At 38.6% G+C, this 20,468-nt stretch overlaps 5 protein-coding genes across 7 annotated transcripts; 3 read left to right on the top strand and 2 right to left on the bottom strand.

Annotated features, from left to right (window-relative positions):
• The first annotated feature begins 94 nt into the window (after positions 1-94).
• Positions 95-1,083, top strand: LOC108147943 (rRNA-processing protein UTP23 homolog). The gene is made up of 3 exons (XM_017274728.2): positions 95-291; positions 349-549; positions 630-1,083. Exons 1-3 carry the CDS (start codon positions 172-174, stop codon positions 1,041-1,043), a joined length of 735 nt encoding a protein of 244 aa, XP_017130217.1. The 5' UTR covers positions 95-171; the 3' UTR covers positions 1,044-1,083.
• A 334-nt stretch (positions 1,084-1,417) lies between these two features.
• On the bottom strand, positions 1,418-2,605 carry LOC108147942 (dehydrogenase/reductase SDR family member 7). Its single transcript, XM_017274727.2, has one exon. It carries the CDS (start codon positions 2,505-2,507, stop codon positions 1,542-1,544), a length of 966 nt encoding a protein of 321 aa, XP_017130216.1. The 5' UTR covers positions 2,508-2,605; the 3' UTR covers positions 1,418-1,541.
• A 375-nt stretch (positions 2,606-2,980) lies between these two features.
• LOC108147945 (exosome complex component RRP40) lies at positions 2,981-4,093 on the bottom strand. Its single transcript, XM_017274729.2, has one exon. It carries the CDS (start codon positions 3,985-3,987, stop codon positions 3,289-3,291), a length of 699 nt encoding a protein of 232 aa, XP_017130218.1. The 5' UTR covers positions 3,988-4,093; the 3' UTR covers positions 2,981-3,288.
• Positions 4,094-5,497: 1,404 nt separating this feature from the next.
• Positions 5,498-9,024, top strand: LOC108147941 (enolase). The gene is made up of 2 exons (XM_017274726.2): positions 5,498-5,627; positions 7,071-9,024. Exon 2 carries the CDS (start codon positions 7,084-7,086, stop codon positions 8,383-8,385), a length of 1,302 nt encoding a protein of 433 aa, XP_017130215.1. The 5' UTR covers positions 5,498-5,627; positions 7,071-7,083; the 3' UTR covers positions 8,386-9,024.
• Positions 9,025-9,571: 547 nt separating this feature from the next.
• LOC108147986 (mitochondrial carrier protein Rim2) lies at positions 9,572-20,058 on the top strand. 3 transcript variants are annotated; one of them, XM_017274796.2, is made up of 7 exons: positions 9,572-10,316; positions 16,652-16,877; positions 17,096-17,166; positions 17,229-17,360; positions 17,691-17,964; positions 18,032-18,249; positions 18,958-20,058. In XM_017274796.2, the coding sequence occupies exons 1-7, from the start codon at positions 10,270-10,272 to the stop codon at positions 19,082-19,084; spliced, it is 1,095 nt and encodes a 364-aa protein (XP_017130285.1). In that variant the 5' UTR covers positions 9,572-10,269; the 3' UTR covers positions 19,085-20,058. The 3 variants fall into 3 exon arrangements, with proteins under 3 accessions (XP_017130285.1, XP_017130286.1, XP_017130287.1); XM_017274797.2 differs by having other exon boundaries at positions 16,652-16,856; XM_017274798.2 differs by lacking the exon at positions 9,572-10,316 and having other exon boundaries at positions 16,657-16,812.
• The last annotated feature ends 410 nt before the right edge of the window (positions 20,059-20,468 follow it).

A 20,468-nucleotide genomic window follows, 5' to 3' on the forward strand; every position in this document is an offset into this window, starting at 1 on the left:
TTAAATTTGTTGTATTTTGAATTGGCATAACGGCACTCTGTTAGCTTAATAGTGCTGTTAGGCGCACTCGAGCTGTTAACTAAAAACAGCTGAGCTTTGACGCTATACAACACTGCCCTGGCACGCTGTTTTTGTTTTTATTCGGAAATCTAGTAAATATAACAAATTATCATGAAAATATCTCGATTTAAGAAGTCCCACAAAACGTTGGTGTTTTTTGCCACCAATTTTGACTACCGGGAACCCTATCAGGTGCTTATTGATGCCACCTTTTGCCAGGCAGCGCTACAGGTGGGTTTTTTACCACAACAAAACTAGTTGATTTCTAAAGAATTGTTTTATTTTTAGCAAAAAATTGGCATAGATGAGCAGATCAGGAAGTACTTTCAATGCGGCGTTAAGCTACTGACCACCCAGTGTGTTATCCTGGAGGCGGAATCCTTGGGAGGTCCTCTAACTGGAGCCACGTCCATTGTCAAGCGGTTCCATGTCCACAAATGCGGACACGAGGGAAAACCAGTGGCTGCCGCAGAATGCATTAAAACTATGGTAAATAATGGCTAAAATACGGAATTAGAATTGCAAATTCTGAAGCACCTTACTTAATACCTCAACCTATTTTTTTGCAGACCAAGGACAATCGCTATATAGTGGCCTCGCAGGATCGTCTGCTGCAGGAGAGTCTTCGCAAGATTCCCGGTCGTTGTCTACTGTACCTGCACAAAGCCACGCCCGTCTTGGAAGCCCCCTCGAAAGCATCCAAAAAGTGGGTACAAAGACGCGCCAAGAACTTAATGCTGGGCAAGCAGGTCGAGAGAATCGACTACATGAAGGAGAAACAGGGACTAAAGCCAGCTGAAACTACTGTCAAACCCAAGAAAGCCAAAGGACCCAAGAACCCCAATCCCTTGTCCTGCAAAAAGAGTAAAAAGGAGAAGGCTAAACCAACACTCAAGGGGGTGGAACAGACCGCCATAACCAAGGCGAAGCGGAAAAGGGTCAAGATACCCGCTCATGTCAAGGCAGCGTTAGGAAAAGATTAGGTTTACTTTGCTAGATAAATATACGATAAAGAAAAGTAAATTGCAGCAGTGTCGTTAAAAAGACATATATTGTTAATGGGTAGAACGTGTAAATAATTAAGTCGTTACCTTCAATTTACAAGAACATTAATATGTTAAAGCAGTTAAACTAGTTCTCATAACTATAAATTATTGGTTTATAATAACTTTTTAATGAGTTGAGCTGTTTAAATAGATTAGAAAATGATCAATATGATCATTCTAGAATTCAGCAGATTAAGCTTTAGATTTGTTTAACCCAAGATTAGCAGAACAAATATTTCATTATCAACTTACCACAATTTTCAATACCACTGTGCCCGCCCAGGTTATCGCAATCAAAACGCACACTCAACTTAATCTTGTGTACATATTTATACACTTTTTTACATAGTTAAACATTGTACAATAGTATAAAAGTTGACTGAGAACCACTTGGCGGAGTAAGAGGAGGGAGAGGGCTTAGAACGAGAGATCTTCTCATAGTTTACCCTCGCGAATCTTGTTCAGCGTCTTCTCGGTCATGAACTGACCCAGTATCTTGGTCAACGTGGGATTCCTGGCGCAGTAGGCCAATAGATTGACCGGAAATAGACCACACCAGGTGAGATCCATCTTATTGGCCAAGGCCACGGCGAATAGGTCGCCACATCTCTGGGCAGTCATGCGTTTCTGATTGGCCGTACTCATGCCCACTTTTCCGCCCTGTGATCCCGTGAAGGCCTCCTGCAGGAAGTCCGTGGCAATGGGTCCCGGGGCAAAGATGCTGATGTCCAGCTTGCGCATTTCCACCTTCAGGGAAAGCAGATAGGCGTTCAGAGCATGCTTGGCGGCACAATAGGTGGCCGAGAATGGCACCGGACTGAAGCCAGCTATGCTGGATGTGGCGGCGATGTGACCTCTGCCACCGTTCTGCTCCACGTAGTAGCGAACCACCAGGCGGCTGAGATGGACCACGGCGAAGACGTCCAGTTCGAAGAGCTCCCGATCCACCTCGATCTCGATTTCGGTCCAACTGGCTCGCTGCGATCTGCCGGCATTGTTCACGAGGACATCCAGTCGATGGAAGTGATTGAGCACCGTGTTCAAATGCGTTCCATGCTCATCTATATCCAGCATGTCCATGGGTACGACCAGGACATCCTTGGTGGCCAGTAGTCCCTTGGCCGCAGCCAGACACTCCTCTTGCACCTCCTCCAGCTGTTCCACCCTGCGTGCACTTAGCACCAGTTTCACGCCATGTTTGGCCAGACTGTGCGCCAATGCTCGGCCAATTCCACTCGAGGCACCTGTTATCCAAACCACCTGGCCGCGCATCGACGACAAGGAGACTCCGAAGCGGGACTTGTACCACAGGGCCACATTGCAGTCGAGCAGGATCCAGAGGAGCACATAGCCCACGTAGTAGACCACCAACAGGAGCAGCAGAAACTCCAGGAAGGACATCTCGATTCGGATTTGGACTAGGCTCTGGCTCGGTCGGAGAAATCTTTATCCTCTGCCGCAACGGAAGACACTGAAAGCGGGTTCTCGCCTATCAGAAAAATCTCCGAAAAGTGGGTTCCTCCGATCAGCTGTTGCTGAGCATCAGAGATGGCGCAGTGACTGTGGAGTAGGTAAGTAATCACCAACTACTAAACCACTGCCATCTGAAATTTATTTGAGATTTTTAAAGTACCTACATATTTTTAAATTTCAATATTTATGTACCCTATTTTTAGATTTAAACACATTTTTATTTCAAGCAGACTTTTTAACTGCAAACAATATCCTAGATTTAGTAATAATAGATTGTTTTATGCTAGACCCATTTCTCCCTTCTCTTAATTGGTACAGTTTAGAGTTTAAGATACTGCCTATTCCATATTACTAACCTGCTCAGTTAAAAACCTACAAATCTTAAAAGAAATCGTTTAAAATTCTTTTTACTTATACAATGTTTATTAACTTCCTTATTGCTTTCTTTACAAGAATCAATCATAAAACAATCTTTTGAATTGCATTAAAAAGTAATATGTTACATATAGAACATGGAGATATATATAGTCGCATTACGACTAAAAGCTGTTTTGTTTGCTCATCACTGATAGTTTTATTTACGTAAACGAATTGAGTCTACCCAACACTCCACCTTTGCGCCAACACTCGCATATAAAAATCAACCTAAACATTTTGGTAGCTTTAAGTTTCTTTTAATATACAATGTAAGTAAACTAAGAATTAAGTCCTAAGCCTGCAGGAAGTCGCCCAGATTGTCGCAGATCTTGTCGATTTCCGTGTAGCCCGCTTGCTCCAGGGCCACAATGGCATTGGCCAGGGCGATGGTTTCTCGCAGGGAATGGGCCTTCAGCCAGATTCTCCCGTTGACGCCGATGGCAATCTCGTAGGGCAATTCCCGGGTCAGAGCCGCCAGGACAGGGCAGTTTTCCCTGAGGAGCATCCTGCCCAGATTCAGGCTGCACTTGAAGAAGAATCCCTCGGCGAGGAGGCCCAGTTTGCCACGTTTGCCCACGGAATTGACGCAAATCAATTCCGGTTCTATGTCCGCACTGGCATTCAAAACTCTGGCGTAGATCAGATCGCCGGGATTCAAATCCGGACGATTCTTTTTGGTGGCCGCCTCGAAGGCTAGATAGGAGATGGATGCCGTGTCCGCTGCTCCGATGTCCACCCGGTACAGATCTCCCGCCTTGGAACGCACTATGCCAAGGACTAGATCTCCGCGAGCGGGAATATATCGCCTTTGGTAGTTGTCCACCCAAAAAGTAGAGGGTTCCTTGTGACGCAGCGGTCCCGCCTTGCTGGCCACCACTGTTTCGTCCTGTCGCCGCAGTCCTGGTCCCAAAATCACACGCTTGCTCTTGGCCAACTCCTCAATGGCCGCTATCCGATCTCCGGGCATCACTATTGTGCTGGTTGAAGTCATTTTCCGAGTTTTAAGAGAACTCCAATCCAAACAAAAAATCCGCGTGTGTTCGTTCAAAACATATGCGAAGTTGAGAAGTTAGCCAACACTGTCCTTTGGTAGCCCTGGCAGCTTGCAGTTAACAGCTTGATTTTACATATGTTGGCCAACAGTTGGTTTGCTTCTGTAAACCTTACACTTTAATAAGTTTTTAAACGTTAATAAATAACCAATTTAAAATTTTAAGTTTGCGACCTTTATCTTTGGATGTTTATTATTTAAAAAACTGTCTATAATTTATTTTAAAAGTAAAAGTGAAAACATATTTTTGGCATAAGATCAATTGTTAAATGTAAACTAGTCAAATCCTTTATTTATTTTAGGGCTTAACTAATTTTATTAATATCAGGTTTATTCAAAAATTAAACAAATATGTTATGGTTTTTGAATTTAATTTATCATTAACCGAGATTATTCGAATTTATAAGTTTCAACATTGAGTGGGAGGGATGGGATACCAACTAACATATGTACATATATACAATTGTATCCACATCAGATGTGCTGCTATAAACACAATCGTACGTTTTGTTAAAACCGCCTTTGCATTTGTTTCCTCTAATTTATGGCAGCTAAAAAAGCTTGAATAACACAAAGTATGTGACTTTGAATGACCGAGTGTCCAGAAACCTACATAGGATGTATTAACATGGACTTTCAGTATTTCTCCTTTCCCGTCATTTGATTGTTTATGCTTTAATTGACAATTAACTTTCTCATAATTTCTTGCTCTCTTTTAGTTAGACATGCAATCCACGGTTGTATGTGGATGCCAATGCCTCTAACCTTGTGCGAAGGTCACTTTTCCCCAAAAAAATATAGGAAATATTCCAATAAATACAACAACTAAGGGAAAACGCACCCCCACAATCACAATAAAAACCGGCGAGCACCTGGAAACGCATACATATTAAGGAGAGTAAAAGTAAGTAGCTCTCTCGCCCACTCTCACCATAGAGGTGGGTTATCTACTAAAGATATCGATGAAACTTTTATTTTTTGTAATTAAATAGTTTTAATGTCTTAAAAAATCCAAATTCAGGTTTAGATAGAAATTAAAATTTTCTGATTCTTAAACACCTAATTTTTTATCTTTAAATTTTGAAAGATCTTTGTTAACCTAAAATATTATGTCATTTCACCATTTGCAGATTCTTGAAAATATCCTTTTTTTTATATTTTTTCATTACATTTTGAAAGGACTTTAATTAATCTCACATAATAATGACATTTCACCATTTTCAGATTCTAGAATCCTTCTTTTATATTTGTTCATACCATTTAAAAAAAAGATTTATTAACTGAAAAACTTATTGTATTTCACCATATTAAGATTCTATTATTTATTAAAAAAAAATATATATATAAATATATTTTTGATTTAATCGATATTTTTTGCAGTTCTCGCAGCCGCTCCCCAAGTTCAACACAATGGCGCAGATTCGGACGCTCCGCGCTCTCCCCAAAATTCTATCATCGCGAACGGGCAGCGAAAAATCGGCGAGCGTTTTCTCAGCGATTTCAGTCGCTTTCAGAAGCAAATTAGCAGCCAGCCAGCTCTCATCTGGATTTAATTTTCAGCAGTTCAGTAAAAGTACTTGGTATGTATCAGTGTGAATTGAGTGTGTGTGCATGGCTCCAGCTTAGTAAAATATTTAATTTTTTTATCTGGAAAGTGCAGTTTGATTAACCCTAATTAAAACCTTTAAAATTGAACACTTTCTTACCTCTAATTTCTTTGCGATTATCTAACAAATTTTGTGCTGTGCAAATTTTCAAGTGGGGCCATTTCTGCGACATTTCCAATCAATGTAATTGCACAAAACAAATAATATCAGTCGACAACTAATTGTCATATCGAAAATAAAAATAAATACTTTCGTTTTTTCGCAACATTTGCACTTATTCCGGCTTTGCAGTTTGCCTCACTTTGGGTTTGACCTTTAAAAGCAGCTTAGAGGTCATTCGGTTGTTCGCCGAGAGAAAACTGAAAAAAAACTCTCCCACTGAGACGACGGAAAAGCGGTTTTATTTTCGTTTGCAGGAAATGCCGCGGGTGTCAGTGACTTTAAATAATTTTAGAAATAATTAATTGAAATCTGAAGACAAATTAAATATAGAAACAAGAGGTGAGACTTTGCCAGAAAATTCCATGGAGAAAGTCACTCAAAAGACGGCAGTAAATTTTGTTACACCACTCGTCATACATATTGCAAGCTATCTTAATTCAGATTATTTACAATAATACTTTGTATAACAAACAATTTAAAGCCTATTTTATGTAAAATTTAATTTTTTAATTTATTTATTGTTATTTTAATTTAACAGTTCACCAATTTACCTGTAATAGTATCCGAATATGGATGTTGTAATAGCTGTTTTGAACAAATATTAATTTTGTGTGAAAATAAATTGGTTATAAATAAAACATTTTTTATCAGTTTTATTATTTAGTTGCATCCTTTTAGGGTTGTTTACCTATCATTTGAAAATTATGCACATATACTTTACAAATTTCAAAATTAAACTTTGATTGTTACATCTCTTTATTTTACGAACAAATTCGTTTAAATATAATAAATATAGTTTACAAATACTATTTGAGTATGAAAAAAAAATATTTGTAAATGTAAAACAAACTTTTTGGGCAAAATAACATTTTAAAATAATAGTTTAGTCGAAATAAATAGGATTCGTATGAATTTGTAATTTCCTACTAACTTTTTACAATTATTTCAACATTTTTTGGATGTTTCATTATTATTTTAAATAAAAATTTTTAATTGAGATGAACCAAGTTCCCTTATTAAATTTCCTAACATAGTAGTCTTATTACGATTAATTAAGGAATATCGTAATAATTAAGTGGTTATTAAGATCAAAAATGGCTGGAATTTCGGGAATATTCTGGAGTACAACCAGTGCCAATTTTGAATGCCCTTATCTGCGGTTAGCTGTTTGTGTTTTTCTTGAAACCATGCCTAGATTAAAACAATAGATAATCGTTGCTAATTTACTTTATTTGTGAACTTTGGTTTTTGCAGTGCCAGCAACGAGATGACCATCAAAGCGATCAAGGCCCGTCAGATCTTCGACTCCCGTGGCAACCCCACCGTGGAGGTCGACCTGACCACCGACCTGGGACTGTTCCGTGCCGCCGTGCCCTCTGGTGCCTCCACCGGCGTCCACGAGGCTCTGGAGCTGCGCGACAACGACAAGGCCAACTACCACGGCAAGTCGGTGCTGAAGGCTGTGGGCCATGTCAACGACACGCTGGGACCCGAGCTGATCAAGGCCAATCTGGATGTGGTCGACCAGGCGGCGATCGACAACTTCATGCTGAAGCTGGACGGCACCGAGAACAAGAGCAAGTTCGGAGCCAATGCCATTCTGGGTGTTTCGCTGGCCGTGGCCAAGGCTGGAGCGGCCAAGAAGAGTGTGCCGCTGTACAAACACATTGCCGATCTGGCTGGCAACAAGGAGATCATCCTGCCGGTGCCCGCCTTCAATGTGATCAACGGCGGCAGCCATGCCGGCAACAAGCTGGCCATGCAGGAGTTCATGATCCTGCCCACCGGCGCCACCACCTTCACCGAGGCCATGAAGATGGGCTCCGAGGTGTACCACCACCTGAAGAACGTGATCAAGGCCAAGTTCGGTCTGGACGCCACCGCCGTGGGCGATGAGGGTGGCTTCGCCCCCAACATTCAGTCGAACAAGGAGGCCCTCTGCCTGATCACCGATGCCATTGCCAAGGCCGGCTACACCGGCAAGATCGAGATCGGCATGGATGTGGCTGCCTCCGAGTTCTACAAGGATGGCCAGTACGATCTGGACTTCAAGAACGAGAAGAGCGACAAGTCGCAGTGGCTGCCGGCCGACAAGTTGGCCAACATGTATCAGGAGTTCATCAAGGACTTCCCCATTGTCTCCATCGAGGATCCGTTCGATCAGGACCACTGGGAGGCCTGGACCAACCTGACCGGCTCCACCACCATCCAGATTGTGGGCGACGATCTGACGGTGACCAATCCCAAGCGCATTGCCACCGCCGTGGAGAAGAAGGCCTGCAACTGCCTGCTACTGAAGGTCAACCAGATCGGCACCGTCACCGAGTCGATTGCCGCCCATCTGCTGGCCAAGAAGAACGGCTGGGGCACCATGGTCTCTCACCGTTCCGGCGAGACCGAGGACTCGTTCATCGGCGACCTGGTCGTGGGTCTGTCCACTGGCCAGATCAAGACCGGTGCCCCGTGCCGCTCGGAGCGTCTGGCCAAGTACAACCAGATCCTGCGCATCGAGGAGGAGATCGGCGCCGGCGTCAAGTTCGCCGGCAAGTCCTTCCGGAAGCCGCAGTAAGCGCAGCAAGGACACTTCTTAATTCCAACCACACCACCAGCCAACCACCAACCCCCATCTGATTTGAGATCTGGATCTTGGAGAGGAGAGAGATTGGAGCTGGACGAGGGGGAAGATCCAAAATAAAAACAAAGGAGGCGGCGGTGCACGTGTTCGTCAACAACCCTTTACTTTCGGAATTTGTGTCTGGCGCACAAACGAATCAGATTTAAATTACCAAAAACCGTTTGCTGTCTCTATGCTTCGTAATTAGACATTATTATTAATGTTAAACCATGATCTAATCATTATTTATAAAACACAAAAAAAAAAAAAAACAAACTTCAACAGCTTGGAATATCTTTAATGTTGTCGCTGTAATTGTTTTAAATTTATATATTGATCTACACACAGCCAACACAACAAAAGACACAGTTACACACACAGTTATTCACTTCAGAAATGGTTACTAAATTATTGTTGAGACATAGAATTTAAGCAGAAAAAACCGTTGAAATTATTTACATCGAGTACACGGTGTTCAGTAGTCGAGATCCCACTGGAAAAACAGTAAACATAATACTACACACACGGAGAATGCGTACAAATATTCAATTTGTTAGTTGATGTGAAAAATACAAATAAAAATAATAAAACCCATTTCAATGGTTTTTTAAATTTTAATGCAGAATGTGGCGTTACCAGATGGATCGTACAAACCGTGTAAAATAGATCCATCTACATTAAAAATAAATACATTTTGTTGTGGTGAGTATAAATACCTCAAAAGCACGAAATAATTTTTGTACAAGATGTCTAATTAGAATTAAACAACATTGGTTATATTTTTTACATGAGTGATGTTAAATAACAGCAGGTATGCAAGAACTGGAGTGAGAAGTTAACAGTGGCAATCAAATATCGTTAGAGACGGATTGGCATTGATAATCTCTGTTAAACATCGATAAGACCGATATTGTGAAAACATCGATTGACAAATCGAATGTTTCTCCACCTCTAGGCGAGAAACTAACCACTAAATGTTAGCTAAACGTCAAACTAACAGCGAAATGTTAGCGAAACGTCGAACAAACAGAAAGAGAGAGATATTCTCCGTTTGGGATGGATAATCATCAATAGTCCCTGCCAAACATCGATAGGACCGATATTTTGAACAATCGATTTTGGCATCGAAGTTTCTCCACCTCTAGATAAAGTAAAGAAGAAGAAAGTAAAGAAGGAGAAAGAGAAAGAAAGGAGCAAGAAAATAACACATCAAGTCGCGCCGTCGAAAAAATCGAAAAAATTAAATCACGGAAGCATAATAAATAAATAGTTTGGTTCACAAGCAGTTGCGGTACCAAAACTATTTTTTCGCCGTTCGGACGTGTTTTCGCTGCGCCTCGCTAAAACTACAAAAGGCCGAATTCGAACTTAAGCTAAAGTTGATATTCAACAAAACGTTAAAGATCGGCGATTGACTATATCCAATCTGTGCCCGATGGACTAGGCGCCGTGCCCATAATACCTTTTATTTAAGATAACGCTTATCAGTGAATTTTCGACTGCAGTTGCATAACTCATTGCCAAAAAAAGTAGGGGACAAATCACAACACCAAAGTTCTCTTTGAGAAACTAAAAAAATAATTGTAAAGGACAAAAGAAAGTGGGAAGGATAAGGGTTAAGAGGAGAGTGTCGTTAGCGGGTTAAGAGCCCCTCCTCCTGGGGCCGCCATCCCCCCTCTTCCCCACGCCCACAACGTGCCTTAAAATAAATACATAACTCGTGTTTGCTTTTCAACCAAAATCGAAAAAATAAAATCAAGTGCGTGTTAATTACAACCAAGTTATTTAATTAAATCTAACAAATAGTAATAAGAGTGGAATTACGATTAACAGTTAAACATGGCCCAAAACACAGCAGACACTTTCATTCATTTAATTGCCGGCGGGTAAGTAAAAAACCTATTAAATTCTATACTTTTTCGCTATTGCGTCTTATCGCAGGTCATGCCATTAAAGCAAAACCAGTTTGCCAGCGATTTAGTAGTGAATTCGAGGCGAAAACGTCGCAATTGCGATTAGATTTTAGTTCACTTTAATGTGAATTGAACATTTTTGGCGCCATTGCCAAAAAAAAAAAAAAAACAGAAAAAAGAAAGGCCGAAAAGAGCCGTAAAAAACAACAACAACAACTTGCTCTTCAGGAAACACGCTCTGTTCACGTGTTTTTTTTGTTATAATTTATTATACGGGAACGACAGCTGGCGAAATCACAACGGAGATAAACGAAATAAGTAAAAATATAAATAAATAAAACGTCTTGCAACAAACAAACATAAATAAACAAAGCGAATCGGTGGTTTTGTCCCTTTCTTTCTTTATTTTTTTCTCCATTTTCTCGGTTCATTTCCCAGCCAATGTCCAATTGGCTTTTTCAATACGCTTGACAAGCTTCAATTATTTTGTTGTTGTTTCCTTTATTACTTTTATTGTTGCTTTTATGGGGGCTATTTTTAGACCCGTCGCATCTGAATTTATTTTTGTTTTACCTGCACCCTACACACACACTTGCCGGCACATTAGTTACTCTGACGAACCGGTTTTTGTGTGAGAGGAGGGGGAAATTCAGATAAAGAATCGGAAAGTCGAGCCCCTGGTATTTCGGGAAATGTAAATTTAAATGGGGTTACACTCAAATGGAGGGCCTGTTTTCCGGCGTTTTCAAAAGCTTAGCTTAGGTGTTGTTGTTGCTTAATTTTGTGCAATTTTTTTAAGCTCTATTCATACTACTTGATGTATTATTCGAAAAACATTACTTAGGGGACTTTAGAGTTTTTCCAATGCAGTTATAGGCTCCTATATATTTTTAAACTTGTAATTTTAATTTTCCAACTGTCCCCTGCCAAAGAAATCTTTAATAACTTGCGAATTTAAGCTAACGTCTTTGAATAATTAAAAATTTTCGTGAGATTTTTTAGAGGGGACTTATATAAAGTATATGTTAACCATAAACTATATTTCGAATAAAACTGGTTTGACTTTTTGATTTGAAGACCGAAATGTTAGAGCTTTTCTTTAATAATGATTTGTATTAAATCCCTACTATTTGATTAACTTTGATTAAATTTATCTTGGCAGAGGCCTTCTAAAAACCTTCTAAAAAAGCTCGCCCTCTAATATATGATATCTACAGAATGTCAATTCAACACCCCCTAAAACTTTCAGCAATCAAGTCACTGGGCAATTTGCCGGCCGGCAGCTTAAGCCCACTTATCAACAGCAAGAAAAGGGGGGGAAAAAAAGTCCGACAACAATGCAGTCTCAATGTGCACAAATTGTCGTAAGACTTCCCTCCACCCAAGTATATCCGTATCTATGTGAGTTGTTTACATATATGCGTACTATATACCTTTACTGTGGGGGAAAAGTGGGAGGAAAGAAGTGCACGTTGCAACTTGAGCTGTCTTAATACCCCAGTATGTCGTCGTAGAACGCCTTCTAGTTGTCGTTAGTTCTGGGGTATCTCGTGTTACTACACGTTGGAAATAATAATAAAAAAAACTAAAAAACAACCTTGCCTGCACACATTGTTATCGCTATAAATAAGTCGGCAAAGCAAACAATTAAGCCACATCCATCTAATCAAGCATCAAAAGCCTCCAAAAGGGGGGTCTTACATAAGCAGAAAATATCAGGAATGTAGAGAACACAGCAAATTAGTTCCCTTTGGAAATAATGCTATTTAAATTACATTTTTAAATTATGAGAAATTTTGTTCCTTTATATAATCTATTTTATTATGTTGTATTTAGATTAAAATAGTGCAATTTGTAGGGGTTCTCTTAAAAAAAAGTATTTCATTCATAATTTTTTTTTTATGTTCAAATCTTTTCTAACATTAGAAAATTATAATATATTTTATCTTACCTTTAAGATCGGCAATTAGTACCTATCTCAGTTGAACATATCTAAATATGGCTCTACTTTTCTGACATTTAAAAATTATAAGATATAATATATAAACGTTTACCCTGACAATCGGCAATTAGTACCAATTGCGAAATTGGTTCAGACAGCTGAGATCTATTCCCTATAACTTTTCGATTTGGCACACCGTATTGCACATTTCTCTAGCCAAGCTGTATACTGTATTTTGCATTGTGTTTTTTCCCACATATTTTGCTGTTATTTGTCTAGAAACAATTCTAAATTGAGCTTGGCAAGCGAATTCGAATTTGTTTTGGTTTTTCAACTACACAACAGACCGGGCAAATAAACTTTTTCTGGCACACTGACTCAGTTGAAGGCGAATAGATTGCAACAAACGGCAGCTACCAAGGTGTTTTTTGCAAAGGAGGGGATATTACAGGGGCTATATGGCTAAACAAACAATGTCACTCAAGTTGCAGGTTGGAAATAAACCCATTGCAATTCCTTGTCTGCCAGTTATTTATAGCTAAGTATTGTGTTTTCTCTTTGAGTTTAAACTTTAAGGCCAAAACTTTTCCATCAGCTGTGATTTGTTTACTTTTTCAATAGGTTGTTTTCTTGCTTGACCAGGCCAAAATATCGAAAATTTTGTCTCAGCTTTTGACTTTTTATTTGTATTATTCGTGTCTCTATGCACGTACGCATATTTTAACAATTTGTTATGCAAATAAGAAACTTATTTGAACCTCGCTAATGGCCACTAAAAAAGTCATAACTAAACGGAAGGTGTTTTCCGGTAAAAGAGGTACATTAAAATAGGGAAAATACTATTTTTTAAAAGTTTTATTTCTATATTTAAAAATTTATATGTTTTCATTTTTGAATCACTTGGCAAAGCTAAAATTGTGTCAAGGGCGCCAGTTTTATTATGCTCCTGATCTAGACACTAATTCATATTGGTAGATATAAACAAAATATATACTAAACTGTGAGATATAAGAAAAGGCAGAGAAAATATAGAAGGTCGCGTGCTAAGTTTTATTCGAAAATAATACGATTTTTAATAATCTGAAATGTTTAAAATCAAAATTAATTATAGTCCTCTTTTTTAACCTTCGATTCCTTTTGACCCATAAACAATAACATTGAAAACTTTCCATAGATTTCGTAATCTAAAAAAGAAGCTAAAAGAAACCGAAAAAAAACGTGAAAATAAAAAAACGGCATTGATAAGATGGGAACTTAAGTCTGCGAAACGCAAAAAGCCATTGAAATATGCGTGCTATACACTTTTGGTATTTTGATAACGAAAGTCTCCCCGCCAAGACTTTGTTATCAGCCATTTGAATTTGAGGTGTTCGGGGGAAGTTTTCTTCAAGCAGCTGGACAAAAGTCACCCCAGCAGAGGCTGACGCATTGCTCATGGAAATTATCACAGCAAAAACATGTGTTTTCATTTTTTTTTAATGCCCCATAGACGGTGTCTACGGAGTCCAAAATTTCCGCTCTTATCTGGGCAACGCGTGTGTTTTTTACGGGCAAGAAAGGAAACCGAGACAATGTCAAAGAACAGATAAATCGCACATTAACCGGTTGCAAATCGCACGAATTTCACACATGCGTCGCCAAAGGCCATCGATCGGGAATAGCTGTGTATATAGATATAGCTATGTGAATCTGTGCGGATCGGTCTGAATGTACTTACTTGGCTGCACATGCAAACGTTAATTGAGAATTTCACATGTTTCTCACATGAGCAGCAGAAATTGCTGCTGGCTTAAAAAGAAATACATTATGTTTGCTCGAATAATATTTACACAGAATGGATTTGTTTTAAATGAAATCTAGTTTGGATTGGTTTTAATCTTGGCTCAGGAGCATGACTTGCCTTTTGGGTTTTAATTTATTGCTGGGAAAAATTAAATGCAAAGTTGTTTGCTCTAAATGAATGGCATATCAAACAATGAGCTTTAAATATTTGAAGCTATAATTATTATTAGTTACAAAGTATTTTTATCAAATTAGGTTATCTGAAAATGCATTACACTTCAATTGTCTCACTTAATATATTTAAAATAGTAATATACGACAAATCTATTACCTGATAGATGATGATTTAATGATTACAACAACCTTAAGTTAAGAACGTCAAGCAGTATAAGTAACAAAAAAATTATATTTAATTATAAATTGTAATTATTTTAATGCTGATGCTTTCATTGCAACATTTGAGCTAACAATTAATTTGTAACTGTCATTTATCACACTTCAATCGTCAATATATCACCTCTAATCAGGCTGTGGAACCCATTAATCACCTCATTCCCAAGTCAGTCAACTGTTACACTGAGTTCCGACTTATCCTTGGATTGTTTGTCCAATTGTCTGTGTAAATAACTTTCTGTTCGTCTGGCGCGCAGTTTGCTTTATTTTCGCGTGATGTGCCACAGGCAGATGCTAATTGAAACTCAATAGTTGAGCTTCCCGTTAATGCATTCGATTAAATGTGATTAAGTTTGATTACCAAAAGAGAGCATATGGTGGCGTTAATTAAGCAAAGGTTCCGGGGCAATTATGTCATAGTTGCATACCAGATTCGATGCGGATCGCGCAACCATATAAGAGCTATATATATTCTAATGGACGTGGCCCACTGATAGGCGGACCTAATGTGAATGCGACTGATAAGCGGAGGCTGCTTTTGTCCGGTCATTGCAATTCATCCGCTGGCAGGCAGCATCAAAGGTTATCGCAAATAAAGCCGGGTCAATTCTCAACCAGTTTGGACCGGTTCTCCATAGCCTCACCATAGACTCACCAGATTTGCGAAATATATAGGAGAGCGTAGGCAAAAGCATTCCCAGTTGATTAAATTTTGTTATTTTCGTCTAGGATTAAGGGAGAGACATTCGTGACTGTCACTAGACTATTTGCAATCGATCAAACTTTTCCCCGACTTTTCTTTCCCATTTTCCGCTACTTTGTTCCCTTTGTTGCATAACCTTTCGTTTTCTTTACGTGAGTTTATTGCCATCGATTATAATAATTTAATTTTCTCGATTCCCTCGGTTGCCAACTGCCAATTTACAAGTTTGCGATCACGAGTTATGCTTTTGCAAACACACTCCTAGATAACAAAGTTCGCTTGTGCTGTTTGTATTGATAGAGGTAATCAGTGTGTTGGCTTTTGGGAAAGGTCGTGTATAATTAGTTTTTGGGGGCACTTTTTAGCGTAGGTGTAAATACATTTTTAATCTACTACAAACTTTAAGTTAAGGTTAAGTTGGCTGGGTTATGAACTTGAAATTAGGTATCTTAATGATATACCAAAATATAGGCGGTATTTTTTTCCCTCGTCATTTAGTTTTCTTGATATAACCGTCATAAAGTTTCCCGATGACTAACAGTGGCCAATTTTATTCTTCACACTTATTTTCAATTTGCATCTGCTTTAGCTATTTCACAATTCAGTAAACAATCATCTCTGACCTTGCCTTACATGCACTTGGAATTTGTAATGAAACGAAATAGAAAATGTTCTATAATTTGCTTTGGCTACTTGATGGACAACGCCTCTCATCCCTTGATTTTCTTAACCACAACCCTTGCGTTGCATTGGGAAAATGCTATTCATTTCCGATGCATTCACTCAAATATGCCCCACCACTTAAAATCAAAATTGAAATGGATTGGAACATGCTACTCAAGTAGTTAGCTATACTATAAGCACAGAATGGAAATACATTTTTAGCCAAGGAATTGCGCAAGTCGAAGAAATACGAGTTCACTCTGCTCAATTGCCAAATGGGATTTATTTCTGTGTTGCTCATAAGTTGGGTATTTTACATTAGACACAAATGTTTTTGTTCATTTTAAATGAAATTATTCAATAGTTGGATATGTATACCTATTAAATAAAAGGGTATTACACTTTATGTAAAATATAAATTTATTCAATTAATATTTAGACTGCTTTATTTAAATATTTCAGTGTTAGATTTTATTTAGTTATTAGAAAGCGAGGTATTCTACCTGTGTCACAAATACAATTTTTTTCACTGTATTTCTAATTGCTGCTACTATTTTTAGATACATTTTTAAAATATATTGCTCATCATGTTATTTCCCCTTTTTTTTTGCTCTGAAAATAATAAATTATTTCATTTAAAGATTTCTGCCATCGTTGCAGAATTTATTCACTTTAAGAAACCCTTTTTGGACATTTTTAAAATATGTTTAGCTTTAAATTAGTTAAAAGCGTTAATAAGAAATCGTGTATATTTTATATTTTTACCACTGTATAACCAATGGAATCCACTATTTATTAAATTTTACTTTATTTACTTCTATCCAGATCGGCTGGCACAGTGGGCGCCGTGGTCACATGTCCCCTGGAAGTGGTGAAGACGCGTCTGCAGAGCTCCACGGCTTTTATGACGCCATCGCGTCTGGCGGAGAATGCCGGCGGACCGGCGAACGGTGGCCAATCGGAGCTTTTGCGGCCGGAACAACGACGTAAGCTAAGCACAACGATATTACGTAACAGATCACAGCCACAGGTGATTGGGGGTGTGCGTAGGGTAGTACCAAATTCTTTTTACCTATTCTCTCATACCCATTTTACCCATTTCACCAATTTACCCATTGCCAATTGCATCCTAACTAGCTTGAGCTCAAGCCCCCTAAAAACCCAAATCCCAAACAAAAGAGCAGCGTTTAACATCTTCGATACCTTCATCTCCATTGCCTCGTCCTTAGTTAATATGGTTTAATAATCAAATGTCTTTTGAACTTGCAGATCATGGCCATTTCACATTGCGGCATCTCATCCACAACCCCCAAATCCATGAGCATCATGCAGTGCCTGCGGTAAGTAGAGACTTTCTTATTTACCAAGAGAAATTTATATGATAGGGGTACTTCATTTCTAGACATATTGTTCAGAACGAGGGTCCCCGCGCTCTGTTCAAGGGGCTGGGTCCGAATCTCGTGGGCGTGGCCCCATCCCGTGCCATTTACTTCTGCACCTACTCACAAACCAAGAACACGCTCAACAGTTTGGGGTAAGTTTCGCATTAAGTAGTTACTAAATTTCTTTGACTTTCCTCCAATCGAAAATCTTTTCCAATCGAAAATCAGCCCCTCTTTACTTTTCAAATAAAAAGCAACAGTGTATACTAAACAAAATTAAACTTATCATAAGAGATTATTATGTCGTCCCCATATTTTATAATTTAAGTTGAATTACTAAAAATTATAATTATAAATAGTAAAATCAAACTGATCAAACTTTTTATAAACTATACGCCAGGGAAATAGTCTAAATATTTTTGTTACTCCCCTGGCAAATCATTTTTCCAAGTGCCCCAATAACAATTGAATCTAATCCCCAGCTTTGTTGAACGTGACTCGCCATTGGTGCATATTATGAGTGCGGCAAGTGCTGGCTTCGTCTCCTCCACGGCCACGAATCCCATTTGGTTTGTGAAGACGCGGATGCAGCTGGACTACAACTCCAAGGTGCAGATGACCGTGAGGCAGTGCATCGAGAGGGTCTATGCCCAAGGTGGCGTCGCTGCCTTCTACAAGGGCATCACGGCCAGCTATTTTGGCATCTGCGAGACCATGGTTCACTTTGTCATCTACGAGTTTATCAAGTCTAAATTGGTAAGATTTTATTAAGAGTTTTATTTGTTATGTTTATCTTCTAATTTGGAATTTATTTGTCATACAGCTGGAGCAGCGAAATCAGCGACACACGGACACAAAGGGCTCTCGGGACTTCCTGGAGTTTATGATGGCGGGGGCTGTTTCCAAAACAATCGCCTCCTGCATCGCCTATCCCCACGAAGTGGCTCGCACTCGTCTGCGGGAGGAGGGCAACAAGTACAACTCCTTCTGGCAGACTTTGCACACGGTTTGGAAGGAGGAGGGCAGAGCAGGACTCTATAGGTGGGTGAAATGAATTAATTCTTCATTAAGTCCGCTGACAACAAAATCCATTTAAGCCAAGGGATTTCACTTCTATTGGCTATTTAAAAGAAATCCCCAGTAAAGCAATAGATAGAGATACTTCTATCTATTAATCAGTTGAATTAGTCGATTTAAGCCTCTTTTATAGGCTATTAAAAAGAAATCACAAGTATATAAACAGGAATCACATATCTTATCAAAATACTCATTCAAATTAAACAATAAGATTGTTTTTCCCTCATTTAATTGATTCGACAAAGTAAATCCCTGTTGATCCCAAAAACCCAACTTATAATAGTACTCTTGTCAATATAAACAATTCTATTTTATATAAAACCTATGTTTTTATGTTCTATAAATCTTTTAAAGTAAATCTCTCTACCTTTTCCAAACGTATATTTATAACACATCTATACACTTTATAAAAATATTCTATCCCATTTTAAATAAGAAACAAACATTTAACACGGATGCCGAGTTTTTTGCTTGCTCATTGCTAATGAATTATAATGCGCCACCCACGAATTCGTGTAGTCTATTTTAATTCTTTTGCGTCGCATATTTTTTGTTTGTTTACCTTAATTTGATTATCACTATAGCGAGCAGGCTGCTTTATTATATTACTGCTGTGTGGTCGAGTAATTACTCAACTAATTCAACCATCTGTTTTTATTGTTCGACCCACAGAGGCTTGGCCACGCAGCTGGTGCGACAGATTCCCAACACGGCGATCATGATGGCCACCTATGAGGCGGTCGTCTATGTCCTCACCCGACGGTTCAACAACAAATCCAACGAGTTCTACGACTTCTAGAGAGTCATCCTGTCCAGAGAATCCTAGTTAACAAACGAAAAGGAGGCGGAGGAGGAACCCAATCTGTGCATATGTAGACGCGACTGCTGCAACTTAATTGTAATACTGTACCCTTTTTAGACGATCCAAACCAACGAGCGCAAATTCTTTAGTTAACTAGCTTCTAAGTCACACCAAAACTGAGAAATGGAAACGAACTCGATAGACTTAAGACGTTAGACGTTGAACGTTGGCCAATAATGCAAAAAAAAAAAAAAAACAAACACGCACCAAGGATCGCAATGCACCATCCAAAACTGAAAAACCCACTTTGCTAAATGCTTTAAAAGGAGTTTAGATGTTTAGAAGGCCAAACAACGACTTGGGTTAAATGGATTCGCATAAAAAAAAAAATAACAGAAAAAAAACGTTATCAAAATTTGAAAAGGCTGCTATTTAGTTAAAAATACACTATATATATATATATTGAATGTATAAATGTGGTTGATATTTTGATATAGTGTGTAAATAGAATTTGATTCGCTCAGAGTGTATTGTAAATAGATCAAGTGAGTCGACTGGCGTTGCAATATGGCTCTCCTAGTTTTGTTAGTTTTAAGCACGAAAATATGTTGAATGCCGCTATATAAATACATATAGAAACGACCGATCCGATACGTAATTGTAATCGTAATTTGTAATCGTTTACGTTTCCGTTAAGTTTCCTCAAATGCGATATACATTTTAGTTACTCTACCATTATAATTATGAATATTAATATTATTATTATTATTATTACTATTATTATTGCTGTTTATTTAGTCCATTAGCTAGCTAGTTAGTGAGCTCCGCCGAGAGCCGTAGTGTGCCCCCTCCCAAAAACACGTATTTCATTGATAACGAGCAAAGAACGAAGAAAACTACTGTGAATAATAATTGATTGCAATCTGATTTGATGGTGAAATCAATAAATACAACACTTTTGTTTAAAAATACACCAAGTCGTTTATTGTTTAGTGTCCGGTCGTCGGCTCTGCCGATCGAATTGACTCTTTAATGCCGACCAAAATCCTAATCTTATCAACAACGCAGTCTGCAGACCCTCGAACATAGTTCAATATTGAGTAGCAGAATGCCCCGCTAATAAAAACTTCGATGAGATAACACGATTTTGCCAAGTTAATACTTTTCTGGGAAGAAGTGATTTGTTGGCTTATAGTAATATTTGATAGTCATTTTTTTAACTCAGCTGACTTAAAACAGATAAAAATGTGAGATAAGTCTTCAAGAATATAACTTAAATAAAAATTAAACATTTTTTAAAATTAAGTTTTAAGGTTTTGGGATTCAAAAAAGGTTAAACGTAGCTTTTTTTGGTGCCTAAAGCTTACTTTTTGAATTCCAA

The sequence above is a fragment of the Drosophila elegans genome, unplaced genomic scaffold (genome assembly GCF_018152505.1).
Source record: "Drosophila elegans isolate 14027-0461.03 unplaced genomic scaffold, ASM1815250v1 contig_814, whole genome shotgun sequence".
Taxonomy (NCBI): Eukaryota; Metazoa; Arthropoda; class Insecta; order Diptera; family Drosophilidae; genus Drosophila; species Drosophila elegans.